Source organism: Nilaparvata lugens, chromosome 1 (genome assembly GCF_014356525.2).
Source record: "Nilaparvata lugens isolate BPH chromosome 1, ASM1435652v1, whole genome shotgun sequence".
NCBI lineage: Eukaryota > Metazoa > Arthropoda > Insecta > Hemiptera > Delphacidae > Nilaparvata > Nilaparvata lugens.
The window spans coordinates 97,967,001-97,984,547 of NC_052504.1; the positions used below are offsets into that span (position 1 = coordinate 97,967,001).

General features: G+C 35.9%; 1 protein-coding gene across 1 annotated transcript in view; it reads right to left on the reverse strand.

Moving 5' to 3' along the window:
• LOC111059307 (protein scarlet) overlaps window positions 1-17,547 on the reverse strand; it is a 54,170-nt gene that overhangs the window by 14,187 nt on the left and 22,436 nt on the right. Inside the window, 6 exon segments of the mRNA XM_039419731.1 lie at window positions 1,733-1,868; window positions 4,631-4,855; window positions 6,613-6,756; window positions 11,036-11,255; window positions 16,553-16,712; window positions 16,715-16,793. Coding sequence (XP_039275665.1) covers window positions 1,733-1,868; window positions 4,631-4,855; window positions 6,613-6,756; window positions 11,036-11,255; window positions 16,553-16,712; window positions 16,715-16,793 — 964 coding nt within the window.

A 17,547-nucleotide genomic window follows, 5' to 3' on the forward strand; every position in this document is an offset into this window, starting at 1 on the left:
AAGATACGCAAAGAGCTCTAAAATGTACCTTTATATAAGCAACAGATGCTCTTTTGTATCTTCTCAAAAGCAACGTGTTGCATCCGAAAAGATACATAGTTACTAAAATCTTGAAGAATTTGATACAAGCCTATAACTATTCTCGGTAAATTGAAAACACATGCGAAATTTCAATTTTAATCAGTCCAGTAGTTGAGACGTGATGATGCGTCATTCGTGAATTTCCTATCCCGTACGTGTATAAGCCGATTCTTCCCTTCATAATTTTTAATATCGGGGGACCGAGCTTTGCTCAGGAGTGTAAAAGCATAGAAAATTTGTAACGAAAGATTGAATTTATAGTTTATATTTATTTATTCATTTTCTCAGTCGTACAATTATTTTTACAGTTATATGAAGAGGCACAACAGGCTTATGCCCAAAATTGTCCCTTTTCAAATTTATACTACAGTCCAAATCAAAATATAGGTTGAGCTACTATCACTCATCAAAATAACAATTTATTCACACTTCAAAAAACAAACACATCATCAATTACAAATAGATATACTATGAATTCGATTTAGAATGATATACTATGTTTACTACAATATTTGTTAATATACTATGTATGACTAACAGTATCCAGTTACTATTTTGGACTTTTTGAAGTAAACATGTTTTCTAAAAAAAGGATAAATAAACGAAAATAAGTTTCTCTTGCTAAATTTTTCTTCTCGTGAGATCAGCTGGATGATCCCACACACATGCACTCGTTCACTCTCTTCCATTACGGTATCGACAGACGACAAAATTTCCAGCTGTTTTTCCAATGACGAATTTATCCTTTTAATGTCCTTCAGCGAGTTATCCAAGGGTTGAGACCTAGGGCAATCGAATCTTCATATCATAAACCTACTTTGTTCCAAATTTCGTGAGAATCGTTGGAGCCGTTTTCGAGATCCGGTCACATACAGATATATAAACATATCCTATTATATTGAGCAAGCAATTTCTGTATTTTTATTTCTGGTTATTTTTATATCTGGTTATTTATGTTCAACGGATCTCGAAAACGGCTCTAACGATTTTCACGAAATTTGGAACATAGTAGGTTTATGATATAAAATTCGATTGCACTATGTCTCATCCCTGGGAAAACTCGCTGAAGGACATTAAAAGGATAATTCATCCTTGGAAGAACAGATGATAATTTCGTCGTCTGTCGATAACAGAAGATGTGTGTGCCTGTGTGGGAGATCAGCTGTGTAATCATTCAATCAGCTTACCGTATCTCGCGAGAAATAATTTTATTATCTAGAAACTTTATCAAAATAATCTGATTTGTTGACATGACATGGTTTATCTAATCACTCTAAATTAGAGTATATCATAATATTCAAAGTTAATCATTATTTCACAGTTTTAAGTGATTAGTGAGTGTTATTTTGTTATTCAATTTGGTTTGTAAACAATCTAAATTAGAACTTTTCTGTTTTCAAATATTTTGACTAAGAATTAAACCTGAATTCGAGTGTATGAAACATAACCTACTTTTTGGACCATTTATAGTGTATAAATCAAAATTCGGGAAAGAAACAGTTTCGGGTTGTGCCTGTTAGTCCTTCCCTAATCATTTTGAAGCATTGTGTTCTGTTTATCAATAAATAAATAACGAGCGAAGCTCGGTGCCCCGATATTAATATTTATATATAGATTTTATGAATTATTCGAAAATTGAATTTGAACTGACCATAAGCTGTGGCGGTGATTGCACATGCTATGACAGGTATACAGAATTGGATGCAACCCATTACTCCTCCAAACAGACCAGCTATGTAGAAGGTGAGCGCCGAATAAAGGATTGGCTCGATCAGAGCCCTTGGCAACTGAAAAAATTAACGAAAATTAATCAATCCAACCAGATTAATAACAATAGGATAGAGGAAATCATTAGAGTAGTGTGAGATTGCCATACCAGATTTATCTATTATCATTAATTGTTTTTATGTTTTCTATTGTTAATAATGTGGTTGCCGAATAGAGGATTGGCTCGATCAGAGCGCTTGGCAACTGAAAAATTCACCAATTTAACTACATTATTAAGAATAGAAAAATTAAAAACAATAATTGATGATAATAGATAAATCTGGTGTGGCACACTCACACTAGATAAGATAGTGAAACACCCATAGAGAACAGTATGGCACACTCATACAGAAAAGATAGCATATAAGTAGATATCCCATGGTTTTGTATCAAATTATGGCGTTGTGTATCAAGTTGAGATTGCGGCACTGTATCAGACTTGACCTATTTCGGACTATGTGTAACCTTATCTAAGTTTGGGAGAGGAATAGTACAAGGATACCTTTTATTTTTTCTCTCTCTATCATTTTGATGATGTAATTATTGTATGAACCAATAAAGAATTAAGTTAAGTTGATACTGTATCACATTGTGTTGATACTGTTATTTTATTTTCGCCACACTGCACAGAAAGCAGCTGTTTTCCAGTCCCTACGTAGATCTTAAAGACATTGTTTGCAGACGACTCTCGTCTAACGTCAGAACAGGTTTCTTTCCGGCCTAGGCCGGAAAGAGTACCCTTTCCAGCCGCTAACATGGAACTATGAAAGGTGATCAAAAAACAGCTGATCAAAAAACTTTTCATTATTTGAGTTCATTATTCAATAATTAAAACATTTATAATAATATCATCTTATTGTCATTTGAAAGAATAAAAAAGTATAAACTCAACCTCCCACATAATTGAACATCATCTTTTAGGTTATTTAGACAAATCAGAATAAAAAATTAAAATACTTGGACAATTTCCTGATATTCAGATTACCTCAGATTTGCTAGAGCTATCACCTTCCACTTCTGCTTTCCGAAGTGCTTAGTAAACAACTATTCTCATACATATATAATTGTTTATTTTTGTATGTGGCGAAAAATAGCGTTCGCACCACGGGCAAACATGTTTTTCCGGCTCTCAATCTTTTTGAAAACCGATTTCGAGCCAGAAAAATCTCATTTTCTGCTCTAGGTGCGAAATATACTATTTCTGATGTTTCCTGGGCATAAGGAGATAGCATTTTACATCAAACAATTTTCCCCGGTGCAAAGCACGGGTTACCTGTTACTATACATATACAAATACTATGTTTGAATCATAGAAAAAATATAGCATAAGAAGATATACCGTGGTATAGGTCGTTTATGTTCCAAATTGCAAGCCGATTACTATTGACTATACTATCTATTATTACTGTTTTGGCTGGGTGAGAGTGTGGGAACGACACAGTATGAGAGACTACCAGCGTCACATCATCATCATCATCCACGGCTCTACAATCCAAAACGGATCTTGGCCTCCTCCAGCAATCGCCTCCATTCTACCCTGTCCATGGCAGCTCGTCTCCAATTTCTTACACCCAAGCCTCCTTGCATCTTCAGTGACTGAGTCCATCCATCTCAGTCTTGGTCGACCAGGGCGGCTTCTTCCTTCCATGTTGTAATTCATGATTCTTTTAGCCGGATATGAGTGATCAGCTCTTTCAACATGGCCTGCCCACCTGAGTCTCCCTACTCTAATAATAGCCAGTGCATTGGTGTGCCCGTACATATCATACAGATCCCTATTCTTTCTTCTGTGCCACACTCCATCAATTTGCACACCACCAAAAATTTGGCGTAGAATCTTTCGTTCGAAAATGTTGATCATATTCTCATCCAGTTTTGTTAGGGTCCATGCCTCACTGGCATAGGTCAGCACAGGCAGAATCAGTGTGCGGTAGATTCTTATCTTTGTCTTTCGGCTCAAATTCCTTGATCTGAAGTGTTTACCAGCGTCACATAGCTTCACAAAAATACTACATCAGCTTTCGGCTTGAGTTACCTAACAGTGAAAATTGGAACATAAACCCAATATAGAATGGGATATTTTCTAGTGCTATCTTCTATCTACGGTGAAACTCACAGTACAGCCTGTTGTGAAATAAAGATTTCGTTTTTCATTGCAACAAATATAAATAACTCACCAGAAAAAAAAGATAAATACAAAAAGATAAAGAGTAACAGAGCACTTCCAATCCATGGAGATCTTCTGGATTTGGGTGATCGGTTGAAGTCAAGGCATCCTCCCATGCGCATGGCAGAGCAACTGAGCGATGAAAATTTTTCCATGAGAGCAAGCTGGGAGGAAGAGTGGGTGGAAAAAGCCCCTCTCAGCATCTGCTTTAGGTACTCAGTTGGTGTAAATGTGGCTGGATTTGAACTGCCAAGACGGACGTGGGCGGCCCTCAACAGGGTTAGGACTGGCCACGGGAGATGCGGGGCCTCTCTTAATGACTGGGGCATTTACCTTCCCCTGCTTGTGATTGTGGAGAGGCTAGACAGACGCTGAAGCACATCATCGGAAATTGTAATATACGTGCCTACCAAGGCGATTTAAATGATTTTATTTCGGCTTCTCCACAATCACACTACACTACCTTGACAACCTCGACATCAAAATTTAATATATTTACAATATCTTATTAACCTGACAACGGTCTCATGACCAGATTTTTTCTTTGACTACCTACCTATATGTTTGTGTGTGTCTATATATATGTGCCATACGCTAATAATAATAATAACTCACCAGAATGACCATTTTGGAAACATAGTAGGGGCCTGGCGAATACAAGCCGTTACCGATTTCACGCAGTAAAACTGGTAGCTCGGAGGGAAAGGTGTGGAACACACTGTAGCTGAACATAAATATGGTCTCCACTATGACCAGGTACAGGAAACCCTGGATGTTCTGGATGCCCTTCTGGTCGACTGTCAGTCCCACGTACGGTGTTGAGATCAGCAACGCAATGAACTGCCAACAAATATATTCAATTACATAATCGATAAATTGATAAACACTGATTTAAAAAATCTGGTGTGGCTCACTCACACAACTTTCCTTGCCGTTATAAAAATTGATCACCTGACGCTAGTGTTCCCGCGCATCTCAAGTCTACTATTCAAAGGTTTGAGCCAGCTGGTGACAGGGTAATAACGCTGGAGACATCGAGGTCTGCTATCTTTTCATAGTGAATGATTTAATAGAATCAACAATAATTTGCAATTGAATAATCACATTTTCTCGAATTTAAAGCTTATTTTCAATTTTAGGTGAAAATGTTACTGAACATTAATTGTAGAGATTTTCATGCTCAATCTACTCCACTTGATTTTTTTCGTTTCAATTGTATCTGAAGCCTGATAATTGGGAATCTATCTGCATTGATGGGGCGGAGCTCCTGAAATTTTCACAGATATGGGACTTGAGAGCTTATCGATGACTATTTTAGGTATGAATTTGATCAAAATCGTTGGAGCCGTTTCCGAGAAAATCACGAAAAACCCTGTTTTTGACAACATTTTCGCCATTTTAGCCGCCATCTTGAATTGCATTTGATCGGAATTGTTCGTGTCGGATCCTTATAGTGAAAGGACCTTAAGTTCCAAATTTCAAGTCATTCCGTTAATTGGGAGATGAGATATCGTGTACACAGACGCACATACACTCATACACACACACACACACACACACACACACACACACACCACACACACACACACACACACACACACACACACACACACCACACACACACACACACACACACCACACACACACACACACACACCACACACATACAGACCAATACCCAAAAACCAGTTTTTTGGACTCAGGGGACCTTGAAAATAATAGCAAATAGAGATCCTTTTCATAATAAGATAATTGAAATGAAAATAATTCGGTTATAGCCTTTCAATATTATTTATACCGGTACCAGTACCATAACCTATACGGTGGGCAAACGTAAGCATGGACGAAGTCTAGGATGTTCAATGTTATCAATTTTTAAATTGTCATTTCAGGTATAAATATATCGGGGACCGAGCTTCGCTCTGGAGTACAAAAGCATGAAAAATTTATTACGAAAGAAGAAATTATAATAACATTTATAGTTCATAAAGGAATGTTCTATCTAATCACAGTAAATTGAGATTAATCATCAGTCATAATTTTGACACAGTCCCACACACATGAACTCGCTCACTCACTTCAATCATCAACAGACGACGAAATAATTATTATCAGCTGTTTTTTCAAGGATGAATAATAATTATCCTTTTAATGTTTTTCAGCAAGTTTTCCCAGGGATGAGACCTAGTGCAATCGAATTTTTATATTATAAACCTACTATGTTCAGAATTTCGTGAGAATCGTTAGAGCCGTTTTCGAGATCCAAACATATAAACATTTAAACATCCAAACATATAAACAGAAATTGCTCGTTTAATAGTATAGGATTTGTGTTTCTCATATGGTAATATCTAAAAATTATTTCATTTATTCAAAAATACATTTTAAATCAATTATTCATTCGACTTGTGTACTGAAGTATTTTGGTAGAATGAAGAAAAAGAAATGGCGGCTAAGAATTGTTTGTTTACATTTGTACAGTCACTGTCAAAAGTAAAAATGAAATATTTCTGGCAAACTGACAACATAGCAAAGCTAGATAGAGATAGCGCTATCTGCTTTGTTGCATGATAGACAAGGACAGCAACACTACTGACCATATAGAAGGCCAAGCGCAGCAGTTGGTCCTGTGGGTTGCGTCTGATCTCCATGACTGACCGCCATAGCAGCCAGTAGAGCTGAGTCAAGTAGTGCGGCTGCTGGATTGACAAGTAGCTCTCGAATTCGTTCTCCTCCTTGCCCTGCAAATTGACAAACATTTATTTATTTATTTATTTATTAGATAGAGCGAACAATACAATAGTCGGAAAAGAAAAAACAGGCTATTGCCCAAAACTTCTTCAATTTCCTGATTTTGTCACAAATCGTCCAAATATTATCTAGGTTATGTTCACTTCAATTTCAACACCAAATCTTCAATCTGAAACTATGAATCAGAATAAAACAAAGAATTTCAAATTTAGATAGATTGATAATGAAACTTCCGTTAAAACAAAAACCAAACTTCAAATATTCACTTTATAACATACACTAACTTGCCCGGCTAACTTCTTACCGCCAAAAAGTCAATGTATCTCATGTCACACTTAACTTTATTTTGTGAATCATGAAATTTATCTGACAGTCAATATTTTCATTTACATCTCAATACGGACTTCCTATGTGCTTATAGTCATACAGCATATATTTATTATTCCGAAAACATATTCTTCTCGATCAATTGGAAGTAATATTTATCAGTAAAGTGTTGAATTTAAAAAAAATAGACAGGTTAAATGAGTGTTTCAAAGATTAATTTAATGCGTTCATAATTATTGTTAATTGTCATTAGATGGTCCAGGAAATATGCGATGTACGATGAATCACACAGAATTCCATATATTCTTTCCATCTTCCCTTTTAGTATGAATTATAAGCTAAGCTCAATTCAAGAAAATTGTAAATTATTATGTCAGTCTTCAGTAATTAATGAATGCAATATGAACAACTCTCTCTCTCTCATGAGATGAATAATTTTTCCAACATTTTCCAGTTTCTCAATGATATGCGAGTGATAATTTATTAATAGGTCTTCTAAGGAATCATTATCTACAATCAACTAAACTTCAACTCCAAACTACCATATTAATACCAGTACACAATAATTTATCTGTTTATTACAGCTGGTAAATTCAGATGCTATATCATATTATCACAACATGATCTTGAATCATGATCATCTTCCCGTTCTTCCGTAACCGCTCGGGCGAAAATTTCGAAAACATAGGTCTGTAAAATGGATTAATAAATAATTGTAATTAGCCCCCATATTAGAATTTCTGGTCAGAAACCATCCCCAATATTCACACAACATAATATTCCCTAAGTTTTATGCCACTCAACGAGAATTCAAATTAAATGCTGTAATTCACCCCGAAGACTTCTGCTACTGCAAATATTGACAACAGGGTAAACAGCTAGATGGAAATTCGATGAGCGCTACTATTCAAAAATTATTTGACAGCCCGGGAATCGAACCCAGTACCTCCCAATTGCCGGTCAGGAATGCTTACCCTTACACCAAACTGACAATCTCTAGATAGCAGAGATTGTCAATCACTTTTCCATAATGAAAAACATGACTGCAAATGGTGAGTATTTGTGTGGCTCTTCCATGTGGCTGATGAAGCCACAAAACCAGGTTCTGTTTTTATAGTATTATAATTATAATAAATAAAAGTGGCTGACTATTTCAATTTGTGTTTTTCTTAGTTTCAACTCTTCAAGAGCCATTCTCATGACTTTTTTCTTATCAAATAGAACGGCTAGCAGCCAAATTCCTTCAATAAATGAATTTATTCACTTACTGTGACAAAGAGATCTTTTGGCAGATCCGCCATCTTCCTATAATAGCCAGTAAGATGAGAAATCATATACGTAATAAACATCAGTAAGTACAGCCAGGAAGATGACGGACACGCCGAAAGATCTCATTGTCACAGTGAGTGAATAATTTGAATGCTAGTCGATCTACCTTAATAAGAAAATAGTTATTTGTATATCTAGAGTGAAAAGTATGACTTTTTCTCCCCGTGGGAAAAAGTTTGAAGCCCGAGGCGAAGCCGAGGACAACAATTTTCCTGAGGGAGAAAGAGTATTTTTCGCTCGTGATGTACACAACATTTTTCCTCCATCTACATTTTTTTATAGAAACTGCAATTAAATCATTCTAATAACTTACGTATTGGTGACAATGTTTCCTAACAACATAACCTAAAATCTAAAACCTAAAAACCGGTCGTCTGATTGGCACTGCCGATTGCGCTATCTATCGGCAAAAGTTGTAACAATTTATTATATCAGCTGAGCAGCTACCAAAAATGGCTGACTCCAGATCACGAGGTTCAGATTTAAATTGCAGATCAAAAATATTTGTCGGCTGGTATTTTGAATAGAATAAAATATTTTAAAAATTGTATAAATTTTTATCGTCTACTAATATTAAGAATATAATAATTATCATACAAACATATATTTCATGATTTGATCAAATTTCTGGTTGTGGTATTGAATTCAGTTGACTCAATGACAGACACCTCTATTACACTTTCTCATCTGAGCTTAGACCTTCTAACCTATTACCATGTAAGTTTTTGAAATAGAGATGCTCCCCATGTTATTTAAATGGAGTCACTTTTACTCCCTAGGGAGATTTTCTGTTTTTTACTATCAAAAGCGAAAAAGTGACACTTTAGTATTAGGTTTCAGGGAGTAAAGTAAGTACTTTAGACAGTAGGTGGAGGAAATAGTGATTTAATAGTAATTGAGCAATGGACCTTGCTCATAGCTAATAATAGACTTTGATTGTATGGTAAGAGATGCTGTGGTATTTCTCCATAATTGGAGGAATAAAACGTTGATGTCAATACCACTTTATTTCTTCAAAAATTAATTCACATTACAGTACCAGGTTTCATGGTAGCACCTACATCAGATCTGCTGAAGATGTTGTTGGTGTTGCCATGAAACCTAGTTCTGTAATGTGAATTAATTTTGGAAGAAATAAAGTGGTATTGACAACATCAACGTCTTAGGTTACAGAGCTTGACCGACCGTCAGTGCGTATGTACCATCCTGACCATATGCATCCATAAATCAGTTTTACACATTCAGAGCTCGACCGACCGTCAGTGCGTATGTACAGTACTATCCTTTCCATACGCATCCATACATCAGTTTTTCTGACTCACAAGATGTACGCATTCACAGATTGAAGCTTATTATCTTCGTAAACGAAAGATTAATAGACGTAGATAATCAAGTTCACCCGATGGTCGCCCAAAGAGCATTTCAAGGGAAATTCAGAGCCATAATTATTTATTTGTAAAAATTTGGGAGAAGACAGTTTTGGGCTATGCCTGTTGTCTTCTCCCAATCATATTATATTTATTATAATTATGATCTGTAATTCCAATGGAATAAATAAATAAATAAATAAATAATAAATAAATAAATAAATAATAAATGAATAAATAATTACATCATTGCTTGAGGATGGAGATGAATTTTTCAACTACTTCTGAATGTCCATCAGAAATTTTGATGAGTTATTTCGAGCTTGTATCATCATTGGGAATACTTGCAGTCACTTTAAGCTACGGATCAAATAAATGTAGATAATAATGATATATGATTTTTCCAATAAAAAATTTAGAAATGATTGAAGAAATGTATAGAAAAACTCTGAATTCAAATATGACACTATTAATTGAATTCAATCATTATGCTATTCAATTTAATATCAGCTGATTGTCAGGCAGAGGTGTCAGCACATTGGTTGTATTGCGATCGAGCTACTGATCAGTACAGCTCTGAAAGATTCTATTTGCTTCAATAGCGCATCAGTCGACCAATGGAACGGATGCGCCCGGTCTTCGTACGCAGTGTAAAACGCATGGTCCTGACAATGCGAATGCATGCCGTCAGTCCTACTCTGTACCGATACATGGAATTTCTATGGAAAAGACAAGCGCAACTGACGTACGCACTGACGGTCGGTCGAGCTCTGTAACCTAAGACGTTGATATTGTCAATACCACTTTATTTCTTCAAAAATTAATTCACATCACAGAACCAGGTTTGATGGCAACGCCTACAACATCTTCAGCAGATCTGATGTAGGTGCTACCATGAAACCTGGTACTGTAATGTGAATTAATTTTTGAAGAAATAAAGTGGTATTGACAACATCAACGTTTTATTTCTTCAATTATGGAAAGATACCACAGTATCTCTTACCATACAATCAAAGTCTATGAGCAAGGTCTATTGCTCAATTACTATTAAATCACTTTTTTCTTATTAAGGTAGAACGACTAGCATTCAAATTTATTCACTCACTGTGACAACGAGATCTTTCGGCGTGTCCGTCATCTTCCTGGCTGTACTTACTGATGTTTATTACGTATATGATTTCTCATCTTACTGGCTATTATAGGAAGATGGCCTCATTCTTTCACTAATAATAGACGTTGTTTTGACCTTGAACAGCTGATTGTCGATGAACGTGTTGGGCATGTGCTGGTTGCGCGTGAGCTGTTGCTGCAGCTTGCGACCAAGTGTCTGGCCCTGTTCGGAGGCCTGGAATCGGTCGGCGATGCGAGCCACTCTGTCGCGACTGCGCGGATCCTTCACGTTGACGGCCAGCTGAGAGACCAGGAACTCGGACAGGTTGTAGGAGGTGGGGCACACCAAACCCAAGCTGTAATAACAACCCATTATTCATATATTTGTCTGATACTAGACAAAGCAAATACACAGAATAACGGTAACTTTTAAAAATCTGGTGTGGCGCACTCACACAACTTTCCTTGCCGTTATGAGAATTGATCACCTGACGCTAGTGTTCCCGCGCATCTCAAGTCTACTATTCAAAGATTTGAGCCAGCTGGTGACAGGGCAATAACGCTGGAGACACACATGAGGTCTGCTATCTCTTCATAGTGAATGATTTAATAGAATCAACAATAATTTGCAATTGAATAATCACATTTTCTCAAATTTAAAGCTCATTTCCAATTTTAGGTGTAAATGTTACTGAACATTAATTGTAGAGATTTTCATGCTCAATCTACTCCACTTGATTTATTTTGTTTCAATTGTATCTGAAGCCTGATAATTGGGAATCTATCTGCATTAATGGGGCGGAGCTCCTGAAATTTTTACAGATATGGGACTTGTGGTAGTTGATAGAGCTTATCGATGACTATTTTAGGTATGAATTTGATCAAAATCGTTGGAGCCGTTTCCGAGAAAATCACGAAAAACCCTGTTTTTGACAACATTTTCGCCATTTTAGCCGCTATCTTGAATTGCATTTGATCGAAATTGTTCGTGTCGGATCCTTATAGTGAGAGGACCTTAAGTTCCAAATTTCAAGTCATTCCGTTAATTGGGAGATGAGATATCGTGTACACAGACGCACATACACTCATATACACACACACACACACACACACACACACACCACACACACACACACACACACACACACACATACAGACCAATACCCAAAAACCAGTTTTTTGGACTCAGGGGACCTTGAAACGTATAGAAATTTAGAAATTGGGGTACCTTAATTTTTTTTGGAAAGCAATACTTTCCTTACCTATGGTAATAGGGCAAGGAAAGTAAAAACGCCATAAAACATTAGTGGAAGGGCAAAAATGATTTATTCAAACTGATGTAAAGTTCAACACTTGCCATTTGAGAATTATTAATAACATTATCACTTTTTGACAATACTTCTTAGAGGGCCGTTTGCACAGTATAGATTGCTAAACTCGTTTGAGTTAATCGAGTTTAAGTTATAATCTGGAAGTTTAAACTTGAATCGGTTTTCTCAGTGCATTTACTAATCCAGTTTAAGTTAAACTAGTTTAGCGTTAAGTTGGTAATAGAATGTCATCGTTTATAATATCAAATTTTTACAGAAAATTTGCTATTTGTTTACAAACTATCAGTGAATTGAGGTTATGTAACTATATTTCCTGGTTCAAAAACCACAGAGCTGTAAGCTGTACGGTAATAAAAGTGAAAAGCGATCAAGAAAATCTTCAAAAAATGATGAAATGCTATATTACTATTATGAACAAATTTATATTTAGTTGGCACAAAAAAAATATAATCTAGAATCTATATATATAAAAGCGAAATGGCACTCACTCACTGACTGACTGACTGACTGACTGACTCACTCACTCACTCACTCACTCACTCACTCACTCACTCGCAGAACTAAAAATCTGCCGGACCAAAAACGTTCAAATTGGTAGGTATGTTCAGTTGGCCCTTTAGAGGCGCACTAAGAAATCTTTTGGCAATATTTTAACTCTAAGGGTTGTTTTTAAGGGTTTAAAGTTCGTCTTTTAGCATGTATATTCTTCTTCTCCCAATCTCTTAATTATAATTGAAATTTCCATATCATATGTTACTATAGAACTATAATCTAGATAGAGTACCTCTTCGAAACAGTTGTTAACTGGCAACTAAATTGATAATTTTGTCAGGTTGGCATTAAGTTGAGTTGACTTTGTTAGGTTGGCACCAAGTTGAAGATTTAAATGCATTTATCGCGGAAAAATTGATTGGGCACTGCTACTTCAATCCTGGGAATATTATATTACTAGCCGACAGGCTCGCTTCGCTCGCCACATCCGTTTAGCCAGACGTTTAGTCTGAACCCCCGACTGGATTGTCCTAACATGATAAAAATGCAGGCGAGCGAAGCGAGCCTGCTAATCTCATTCTTGGACGATGCAGTCGGGGGTCCAGGGGGCGGAGCCCCCTGGCTAGACGGATATGGCGAGCGAAGCGAGCCTGACGGCAAGTGTAAGATAAAAACCTTATTTTGTTATGAAAATCTACTTAAATCTTCTACGGTCTTCCTCGTTTATTAGAAATCTCTCGAAAGCAAAATATCTCAGTTATGTGTTATTAAAAACATGTTTTCTAATTAAAGACCACTGATTAAAATTGTCTTATTTTCTATCAAGTGGTTTATTTAATCAAATACTAAATTGGCACTTGCTTTACTCAAGCAAAACCGTTAAAAAAATTCTCTATCATCCCAGAAATTTAAATGATTCGTTTTTTGTCCAATTTTTCTCAGTTCCAAAATTTCTTCGCAGTCATCTTTATCAATCGCATTAAAAACTTCTATCAATTCCTGTCAATTCTATCAATAATGATTCACTATAAACTAAATAATTATTATCGTCTACAGAAGCATTAAAAACAACCGTCGAAAAATAATTTATTATTAGCTGTTTCCCCATCAAATCTTACAGATGTCTAGTTAATCCAAATTATTTGGTTTAAACCTCCTATTTTGGAGGTTTAAACTTTCCCAGAGTTTAAACTCAATACAGAGTTAAACTGATACTGCGCAAACGGGATTTTAGTTTAAACAAAAAAAAATCCTGATTTGGTTTAAGCTTTAGCTTAAACTTACACTGTGCAAACGGCCCTAAGATGGTTTCCTCCTGAACGAATACACTCTTGAAATGTGTGTTGATGATTCCTCATTGATCGCTGCAACATCTCATCTGAGATATTGCGGATTTCATTTTGAATTATGTTTTAATTTTCAATTAACTCAAAATTATTGATGAAATTGTGAGCGAAACCCACTCTGCACGGCATTCAATGGCAACTGTACGAGTGAGTATTGTTTAGCAACCGTGTAATCTCACGATTAGGTTGCGATTCCTGGTCCCATGATCTGTCCACCTTCGATTTTCTGTTTGTGGAGCTATCTCAAATCAAACGTTTTCACAACTTGACCAATAACTGTGGTTGAATCATAACAGACAATTCAAAATGAAATTAACAATATCCCAGCTGAAATGTTGCAGCAATCGTTCAGGAATATCAACACAGATTTCAAGAGTGTATTCGTGCAGGAGGAAGCCATCTTAAATAAGTAATTGTCAAAAAGTGATAGATTTTATTAATAATTCTCAAATGGCAAGTCTTGAACTTTACATTAGTTTGAATAAAATCATTTTTGCCCTTCCCACTAATGTTCTATGGCTTTTTCAAAAGTTCCCGTTATTCTGTGTCACTCTGTATATCTATCCTTTTCTAGCTCCTCACTGTTGCCAGAACGTCGCTCTATAACTTCAAAATTAATACAAATTTAATGAACAATGGTACAGAACTGGTTTTAGTGTTGTTGAGAGAAAATACTACAAGTTTACATTATAATAGTTTAAAATTGGGCCATAGCAAGTGCTAGTAGTAGTATAATTGAAAATGGCTTTCTCCATTGTACCCATGAGTGCTATAGCGAGGTCCACGTTATAATGGCAGTGGATAAAGATAGCAGAACAACCTTGCCGATCCTCTGTCTTGTCAATGCCTTCTATAGACGGTAGCTGATACAGGTTTATTGATGTAATATAATGGCAGTGGAGAAAGATAGGGGAACAACGTTGCCGATCCACTCTCTTGTCAATGCCTTCTATAGACGGTAGCTAATACAGGTTTATAAATGTTAATTCTCGTTTAAAATAACCAATTATATTTTATTAAACAAGAAATTATATATTTTAAAATAATTTCATAATAAAGATGAAATATTTTGTTAATTAATTATCAATTCTACATTGTTGAAACACGATCTGGCAACAGAGCAAAGCGAGAAAGAGATAGCGCTATCCGCTTTGTTGAATGATAGACAAGGATAGTGTAAGCAAGATGAGGAACGGTGGGAGAAGCCTCCACCAAATATGTAAGCACGGGGATATTGAAGTTGTGTTTCTTTTCTGGCTCAAAATTTTGCAAAATTACTAAAAAATTTCCAATTTATAGAGATTTGAGTAAAACATTTTTGTTTTTGATCAGTTTTTAAATATCAAAATTTTTAGTTTAGTCATTAGTTTTGAAGTGGAAATTGGACTTTTGAAGTGGAAGTGAAATCTTAACCTTATTCATTTTTTAAACATTTATTTGTAAAAATTTGGGAGAAGACAGTTTTGGGCTATGCCTGTTGTCTTCTCCCAATCATATTATATTTTTATTATAATTATGATTTTGTAATTGTCAATGAAATGAATAAATAAATATGATAACAAAAGAGAACAGAAATACTAGAACTTTATTGATTTAATTGCTATCTTTCGGTTTTACATGGTTGAAAATGATAAATATTAGTTTTTCTCTATTCCAAAAAGGTAAAATATGAATATATATATATATATATATACAAACATAATATTAGAATCGAATTTAATGGGGAAAACAACTCGCTGCTGCTTAAGATGATTCAATCTTTGTGGTTATGAAAATTAAGAACAATGATCTTATCCAGTAGTCACCTACCTTTTGAATATGGCTTCCCCCTTTGGCATCCACTGGTTTAATCGCGACTTTACAGTTAGTATTTTAAAAGAACAAAAATTAACTGAACCAATGAATAGGCTCAGAACCCGTCTCCCTTAATAATACAATTATTTTTAAACTGCCCGATCTGTGGCAGAATAACTGTATTATAAAACGAAACGAAATCTAGCCTTCTTCACTGGATCAGCCGGACTTTACTCACAGTCCTAACGAGCGAGCTCTGCCCCAAAAGCTAAATTTTGTGTATTAAAATAAACTCATAGTCAATGCCAAACATGAAAGCCATTTCAAGTACATATTTTTATTTTTATTATATTTGACAACAAATAAAATACACAATCTTTCTGTCGATGACAAAGATTGTTCAAAGACAAAAATACTGTTCATTGAACTTTTAATTAAGAAGCTCTAAAATCCTGATCAATATATGAGATAAATATATGATTCATATATATGTCCCATATGACCAGGTGACAATAGCAATACCATTGCTAATCAAACACTGCCATTATAACGTGGACTTGACAATAGGAGTACCTCCTACTCCAAGTGAAAATTATATTCAGCAGGCTTTGTTGAACAAAACCCTTTTGAATTTAACGTGCACCTGACTATTATAGTTACCTGTTGAAATAACTCGATTCACTAGCTCACCTGTTGAAATAGTCGAGAGCCGCCTTTGACTCGCCCTGGTAGGCCAGTCGGCCGCCGCCAACCAACAGCACGACATTGTGGAACAGTTCGAAGAGACCCGACGCAGGCTGATGGATGCTGCAGATGACTGTGCGCCCCTGCACTGCCAGCTGACGCAATTCTCCACGACAGTGCTTGCGTTGTAACTGTCCAGTCCGGTTGTCGGCTCGTCACAGAACAGAAGTGGTGGATTCGTCAACAACTGCAAATTTATTCATTTAACTATCATTAAATGGCACTCACTCACTGACTGACTCACTCACTCAATCGTAGAACTAAAAATCTACCGGACCAAAAACGTTCAAATTTGGAAGGTATGTTCAGTTGGCCCTTTAGAGGCGCACCAAGAACGGATTTGGAAAAGTTTCCAAAGGTATGCCCAAAATCTGCGTTTTTCCAGCGTTTTTTTAGCGTTTTCTCAGCTTTATCGAGAACAAATGAACAGAAAATGTTCAAATTTAGTACAGAAGCTCAGCTGGGGTGTAATAATGTTGTGTTAGAAGGAATTTAAAATAACGCCAAAGATACGCCCAAAATCTGCGTTTTTCCAGCGTTTTCTCAGCTTTATCGAGAACAAATGAACAGAAAATGTTCAAATTTACTACAGAAGCTCAGCTGGGGTGTAATAATGTTGTGTTAGAAGGAATTTGAAATAACGTCAAAGATACGCCCAAAATTGGCGTTTTTTGCTTTTTCTCAGATTTATCGAGAACAAATGAACATAAATTGTTCAAATTAGTACAGAAGCTAAGCTAGGGTGTAATAATGCTGTGTTAGAAGGAATTTGAAATAACGCCAAAGATACGCCAAAAATCTGCGTTTTTCCAGCGTTTTCTCAGCTTTATCGAGATCAAATGAACAGAAAATGTTCAAATTTAGTACAGGAGCTCAGCTAGGGTGTAATAATGTTGTGTTAGAAGGAATTTGCAATAACGTCAAAGATACGCCCAAAATTA